General features: G+C 34.8%; 1 protein-coding gene across 6 annotated transcripts in view; it reads right to left on the reverse strand.

The window, feature by feature from the left end:
* The window catches only part of NFIA (nuclear factor I/A), a 367,279-nt gene that overhangs the window by 357,851 nt on the left and 1,421 nt on the right, over positions 1–8,007 (reverse strand). For all 6 annotated transcript variants that reach the window (XM_008563311.1, XM_008563327.1, XM_008563335.1 and 3 more), the window contains exon 2: positions 3,033–3,564. In XM_008563311.1, coding sequence (XP_008561533.1) covers positions 3,033–3,564 — 532 coding nt within the window. The remainder of the gene's footprint in view (positions 1–3,032; positions 3,565–8,007) is intronic.

The raw sequence follows: 8,007 nt of genomic DNA on the forward strand, positions 1-8,007 counted from the left end.
TTGCCACGTGCCGGGTATATTGTAGATTCTGATACAGATCATCTGGTAAAGACTGGTCATAAATTAGCTTTACTGTTACACGCCCACAAAGAAAACCATTTGCCACAATACCATAATATCTCCAAGTTGTCATATGATACATGGAAAGGACAACTCAAAGAGAGACCAACTTAAAGGCATAAAATGGTTCTGTTCTTTTATACTTTTAACGAGATGAAATTCTCAGGCTTATGGAACCACTCTGATTCACTGTACTTGTTACTGTTTATCTGCCACAAAATTCACAGTTCTAATGCCACTGAATTTAGAGAAAAAAAATGGAATGTAGTTTATGTATTGTATTTTAGCACCTCAATAAGTCTTAGAATGTCACCTCCGCTTTAAAAAAATTATTGCTTCTGCATTTGCTTCCAGTATTTACATGTATGTTTTAAGATTTCAACTTCCAATGAATAGGCCGATGCACGAAGCAATAATTATTGTATACATTTTTAGAAGGAAAAGAAGATCTCATTTCTGTGGACATGTAGAAAAAAATAAGGCATTTTGGCAGGGAAAAAAATACAACATTTTAAAAGAAAGAGAGAAAAAAAAAAAACACACTATAGGTGAAAAGGCCACAATGGTTTTGGCATGTATCTCCAAGCACGTTTCAGAGTCGCTGCCTCCTGCCAATACTGGCAAGTTCTCAAAACTTTTAAGGAGGTAAAAACATTGTTTAGTGTTTACAAATCTTCAGTATTATAACAGATGCTTGTCAAATCAGTCGTATGTAAGTTGACCAATCTACCTCATATTTGTACTGGCAGCTTCTCTTCCACAAATAACAGGTCTCTAAATCTCTTAAATCGAATTTGAAATATTTTCAGACAAAAGGCCCTTAATACTTTCTTTTGCAGTCTTCCTGTTGCGCGCACAGAGAAGCAGCCATTACTGCGGTCCTGTGAAGACCAATGGCCAAACACTTGGCTGGCATTCAGACATAACAAAGGATTCTGGGATACATCAGAAAAACCAAACCAAAAGGTAGTCTGATCCAGGTTGCTGTCAATAAATCTTTCATAAGCAATAAGGATGCTCACTCTCCTAAGCAACCTTCTAAATGTCATTTTGCCAACATAACCCTTTCAGGTATTGCGACAACCAACAATTGTTAGTTCAAGGATTTGGAGCAAGAGCATAATAATAAATCATCAACAACAAAACAGAATTCATGCAATGGGAATAGCTAGAAAGGTTGCATTTCTTTAATCCTAAGGGAAATGTTTAAGTCAAAAATTCAGAACAGATACTGCTCACACTGAGAAAAGCTTCACAGATATTTCATTTTGATATTATCTTGTAAAGAAGCAAACATCACAGTCTGCATCACCTATTGGCACCCTCAAGTTTCTATGTCGGTCAATTAAAGCATTCATTATAATTTATAATTTATTTTTCTAACAAGAGTTTAAAGAACGCTCCTTGAAAGCACTTGTAACACCCATATTTTTTGCACCTTGCCTCACTTACGTATGCAAATAAATTTAAAAATTTTTAACTTTGCTTTTTTCAATAGGCAAAACAAATGAACGATAGGGTTCAAAGGGAGTTAAGGGAGGGCTACTCGCTCCTGTTTAGAGGTCATTTGAGAGGTGTTGCTTTCCCATTTATGCTATCCAGAACTGGCTAGAGCAACAGGCACTTATAATTAAGTATACATTTTCAAAAACCCAAATATTTGAAACACTTACAGATCACATCCTCTAAAATACTCATCTATCCCCTGCCAACAGAATGCAAATGATTATGTGACATGCTTGCAAAGTTAATTTCTCCAGTTTCTTATATAAGGACAGATGGATAACAAAAGTTCTCTTTCTAAAATATATATGGAGAGAAATGATAGAGAATAGACTATCAGCTGACTTCTTTTTTAAAAAAGCCAACATTTTTAGAATTAAAAATGTTTTGCAAAACAGTGCAGTGTTGATTTTACAGGTTACATCTTCTCTCTCCTTTGTGGAAAAAATACATAAATACATGAACCCCAACATAACCTACGGGTAGGACTCCACAAACTTCTTTCTTCCATCTGGCTCAAGGAACAGCCATGAAGGTAATCTAGCAAGACCAATGTGTACATATAAAAGTCAACATGTTACACAAGACCTGAGCTTTCACATAACACAATGAGCCTTTTGTCTAAAACAAGACGAAAGGAACAAAGTAAAAATGCATTATTTTATCCAGTTCTCAATAGTTTTATCCTAAATGCTACTCGAAATGCTGAAACATGCATGGGTAAAACATGCCTTAAAAGAACAATAAAGAACTTTATAATAAATCAAAGCAACTCACTACGTAAACTACCAATAATGATTTCTCAATGTGTTCATGCACTTTACAGGTTGACTATTTTTAACATTAACCACTCCATCAATTACTTAAGCAGCTGGATTTTCTGTTTCCCTTAGCTATCTGAGACAACACTACAAATTCTTAAATACAAAACTACTAAGTTTGTCTATTAACGTGATTATTTTTCTTTCATAAATTATCAGCAATTTGATAGTAATCTTACCTCCAACGTCTTAATTGGCAGGGGGTTGAAGAGGCCCCAGTAGGTTAAAAAAATCCCAGCAGAAAAGCAGCTAAAAATATTGCCTCACTACCAAACTAAATGTTTTTTAACTAGATCATCTGCCAGTTAAAATATATTCTTCATAACAGGGGTTTTCACAAGGCTTCTCTCACTCCTCATCAAAACAATGTGATTAAAACACCACCAACAACTTTGATAACACAACTTACCAAAAGAATTAAACTTAGTGAGAATTCTCTCAAAGCTATGCTTTTCCACCTGAATGAAGGTGGTACCTCAGACACAGAGGGTCTTGGCTGCTCTGACTTTGGTCTATCTTCAAAACCACCCTGGCTTTATGTACATGTCCTGCAACTCGGGAAGTTCAGGAATGATCCAGCACACACAGAGGCAATCAGGAAGGAAACACACACAAGAAAGTGGAAGGAATTCTCACCACGGCACTTACCTGCTGCATGCACAAAGTATGCCAAATATAAATCGAGTTCCTTAACAGAAACCCCTATGTGATGGGGTTGGACACAGAGCCCTGGATTAGAGCATTGCGGGGACTTTACAAGGCGCTCGCCATCAGTACTTTCAAGAGGAATACCTTTAAACAGAATCACCATAACAAGGTCCAACCTCCAGACTTTATCTGCCTGGCGGAGGCAGTCAATTCTTCGCATCTTGCCTTTCTGGTCGGGGTTGGAAAGAACACAACATGGAGGCTTTTTCCCTGTAACTGTAAGAACAAAATCCTCTCGATACTCAGGTCGGATATCTTTCCGTAACTTTGCCAGAAGTCGAGATGCCCACTTCTGCTTGACCTCTGGTTTTTCACTTAGCAATTCATCCTTCACGGCTCTCTCTTCTTCTTTTGACATACGCTTTTCATGTTTTTTGAAGTATTTTCGTTTTCGGGCCTGCAGGTTGAACCATGTGTAGGCGAAGGCTCGGACGTGGGGCAGAAGTGCTTCAATGAAAGGATGAAATTCATCCTAGGGAAATGAATGCAAACAAAAATATGAATGTGATGTCGAAAAAAGAAAACAACTTTTCTTCAGATATGGTCACCTTAAAAAAAAATTCCTTGTTTCATTTGAGATTCGATTCAAGCATTACATTACCAAAATCATACACAGAATCCCTACAGGAAGAGGGGGGTTGGGGTGGAAGACCACCACTATTGTTTCTCACAATCTGAAGGAAAAAAATTCCTAAAAACTAAAAAATGTTTTGATATGGTCACCAAAGCGCACCAGCTTCTACTGTTGGGCCTAGTTCCCAAATCTTATAGATAGTACACGAAATTTATCTAAATGCTTATAACAATATATATCTTAACCCTATTTCAAGGAAGGCATATCTACTTTTGTCCCAGCCTTGACCTCACCACTTGTAGGACAGCCAGGGCCCGGCAGCCAGATTGGCAAATCCTAAACATTTAGATGCCAGTCAATGTTTATGGAAGTCTAGGAGCAAAAATCATCTCCACAATCAATGAAAACAAAGGCTTTCCCTCTAAAAATATTGCATGTAGACTATAATATGTTCATTATTTATTTTGGTAATATCTTAAATTTATCTCAAGTATTACAGTTGCACATAATTTTTTTAACCAAAAACTTAAAAAAATAAATTGACAGGTTCGTATACAAAAGAAGAGATGAATTTGATATTCAGTGAGTTACAATAAAAGATCTATGCCCAAGACATAATTGCTGATACTATGGGAATGAAACAGAAAAGAAAAAAATGGAAAAAAACAAAGAAAAGCATACATGCCAGAAAGTCAATAGAGTGCGTCATTGTGACAACACTGCTGCAACTAAATGCATTTAATTTACTGATATGATTGTGAAATGCCTTCAGTAATAATCATCACCAAAAACAGATTTTTTAATTTTTGAAAATAATTTTTCAGGCTTTTTCTTACAGGGAAACGGAGAACCTAGTATATTCAATGTTTACAAGACTCCAGGAGACCCTTCATGGTTGCCTCTTAAAATTCAGATAATTTGAAAATAAAATATAATTTAAAACATTTAAATTTTTATTCCTGTTTTACTTAAAATGTTTGATTCTTATACATGACATTTTCTTAGAAAATATAAAAATAAAAATAAAGAAAAAATTAAACAGTAACCTCTGCAAGGCTTTCGGAGCACATCTAACTTTTGATTAACTAATCCACACTAATCTTACGTAACTTCTTTCTGCCACATAACCTCCCTCCAGAAAAAAACAGATAAATTACTTACTTTCAAATAAATTAGGATAAAAAACCCAGAGCTATTTAATGTTTTTTAAAAGGGCATACAGGACAGATGAATATTACAGAATTCATTATTTTTTGTTATGTTCATCTAAATACGTACTTTGGAGACACAAGTAACTGTAATGCTCAAAATATTATTACTATTAAAGCAAATATTAAAATTTTTAATGTTCGAATGTAAAGAGAGAAGGTAAAATTCATAAAATATTTTAATAGTCAAGTCCATTAAAATTTTGCAAATTATAACCAGTCATCTAAACACTGTATATAATTGGTTTTTTAAAAGTATATATTAATATAATATATAATAAATCACTTCAATAATTAACATTTATTTTTTCCTCTCTAAGCAAACATCAGTCTCAGTGTTTCAAGTTTAGCTTTGAAAACTGCTCTTTTTCAATAAAAGAATCCAGAAAAGAAGTAGTCAGCTTTCGTAATGTGTGCATTCTTTAAGCGGAGGGAGAACAGAGAAAAATACAAGAATTATATTATTCTTTACCACAAAACATTAGCATTTTTTAAATTTCTGATGTTTCAGAATCTTTCTTATTTCCATACTTTAGAAGAGAGAAATTGGGGGCAAGTCACAGTTTATCTACTAAGGTATATGCCAAACCACAAAGCATTTAAACATTACTAAATTATTAAAATGCTCTAAAATACTTAAATTTTAGTTTTGAAACAGTCTTTTAGATTGACTGATTTTCTTATATACACAGGACATGCTGGGAACCAAGGATCTGTGGTACTATGCAAAGAACTCTTGGAGTCTACCTTTACAAAGTGAGCTTTCACCAAAAGGAGGATTTCATTTTAAAGTCTCAGCCCCATTTTATAATGCAAATAATAACTTAGCTCCAAATAATTCATATCTATGTTAAAATGTTGTTATTTAAAAGTTTTATTAATGATAATAAACATTTTAAATAAACATACTAACAAGGCATTTTAAGTGTTCGAAAATACTCCCAATATGTTCTCAAAAAACTGCAAAGAGCGTTTATTCATGTTCTAAAGAATTCTGTTTACCTGCCAACCAAATGCCCATATATCTCATGATAAAACCCTTAAACAAGGCCAACTATGTCAACTAGACATTAAGAATAATCCAAGTCCCCAATTCTGCATCAAAAGTATTTACAACTTATTACTCCCTAAAGGTTTCAAGAATGTATCAATAAAAGAGCACAATATTTTGTATAATTTCACTCTCACGCACAGTTAAAGTGCTAGTTAATTTTTAAAAATGTATCTTTCTCAACTCATGATTAGAAATATTCCAGAACATCAAAAGTAAAGAATATCATTAGCTGGCAGGAAATGTCTAGAGAGAGCATAAATGATTACTCTTAAAAAAAAAATAGCATGCCCTTATAAATCATGTTGCTGAACATATCGCCATAAGCTATGTAATATTTAAAAATACTCAAGAGAAAACAAAGAATATTTTACATATGCACTTTGTGAGAAAGTTACAGGCCACCAATAAAAACAAACCTGAAAACCTGTATTACTTTGAATCAGCACCTTAAACGATCTGTTTGAAAGTGAGCCAAATTTAAGAATCACTGAATGCTGATATTTCTACAAACTGCTTCTTTTTAAAGGTTCACCTATATTTGGCCAGATACATAACTTGGTTATGATATGCTCATCTTGGATTAATATATGTGGCATTTTCCCGGTAAAGTTTTTTTTTAAATTACATACAAGTAAATAGAGTTTATTCTTTCATGAGTACTTTTATCACTGTGCTTACTGGATCTGTTTTTTTTTTTTTTTTTTTTTTTTTTTTAGTGAGCAATAAACTACCTAAGTTTTTCTTTCTAAAACTGACTCTAAAGCATTATAAATATTCCGGCTAGTTAAATAAATTGTAAATCAATTTTAAAAAGAAGAACCCATAAAATATACGAGCCCTCATTCACTATTTATTGTACATTTTCTTCACAAACTGTTAGACTAAATAAGCATTTCTCTTAGTGGTGTTTCCAGAAGAAGGCCTAGTGAATGCATCAATCAACGCTGTCAAATATGTAGGAAGGAAAAAAAAAGAAAAGAAAAGAAAACTCTCTTAATGTGATAATAGCTCAGAACCAAGAGAAGCCAACTTTGTTAAATACCTATGTCCTGGGCCTGCATGGATACACAAGTATCCTCATATATGCACAATCCCATAATATAAATTTATCTTTTCAGAACTCACTTGAGAAGACCCTAATGTATCTGTTAGGTTCCTTTCTCTCTACTGCAGCACACTGGTATTATCTACAAGTTCTATGTGTTGCTAACTTTCCCCAGCCAGAACTTCAGCCTTCCAATCTCAGCATTTTCACTGTAGTCGGTAATTCATTCAAATTATCTTACACTTTGCATCTTATCCATATGCAATTGTGAACCTTGCCAGAAGTGGTTGGAAAAGTTTCACTCCGTACTTCTACAAGTTACCAAAATAGGAACTTTGGAAGTTTGTTAGGGGGAAAAAAAACTTTTACAATAACTAAAAGCAACTGCTACCTATTATTAATGCTAGGCCTAAATCCCAAACAGACCATTTCAACATAAAAGATGCATTTAAGAGCCCTCTGACATCAAATAGCCGGTATTATTACTGTTGGATATTGCAATGAGAAGGGATGTCATGTGGGAAATGAATCCGGAATCTAGAGAGGAGAGAGAAAACAACTGATACATTTTAGCTTTCCAGAAAGTATTACGGTTAAACCGTTATCTCCTGCTAAATGAAGGCCAGTAGTAGCAGCAGGTTTCTTAAGGGAGTGGTGAATAAACATTTTATTTGAAGCATTTAACTTCATGTAGGTGATGAATGGTCAGATCCCAATGTACCAAAGCAGTATGAAAGCTCACACTTATAAAGAAAAAAAAAAAAAAATAGCGCAAAATTACTTGACTTCATGCCTTTTAGTCAAAGAAAATTAGTAATATCTTCAAAAGAGACCAGGTTTGGACCCGCAAAGTAGCAACATTCTGCCTGGGGTGGTGCACACAAGGGAGGGATGGACAGGGAGGGCACGGAAAGGAGGGGCAGTGGGGCGCGACAGCCCCACGCTCCGAGTTCAAACGGAAGGGAAAAGTTGCCCCCGTCCTGCGCGCGGAGCGGCCGGAGTTGCGCGGTGGAGGCGGCTGCGGCGGCGGCGGG

The sequence above is a fragment of the Galeopterus variegatus genome, unplaced genomic scaffold (genome assembly GCF_000696425.1).
Source record: "Galeopterus variegatus unplaced genomic scaffold, G_variegatus-3.0.2 Scaffold173, whole genome shotgun sequence".
Lineage (NCBI taxonomy): Eukaryota > Metazoa > Chordata > Mammalia > Dermoptera > Cynocephalidae > Galeopterus > Galeopterus variegatus.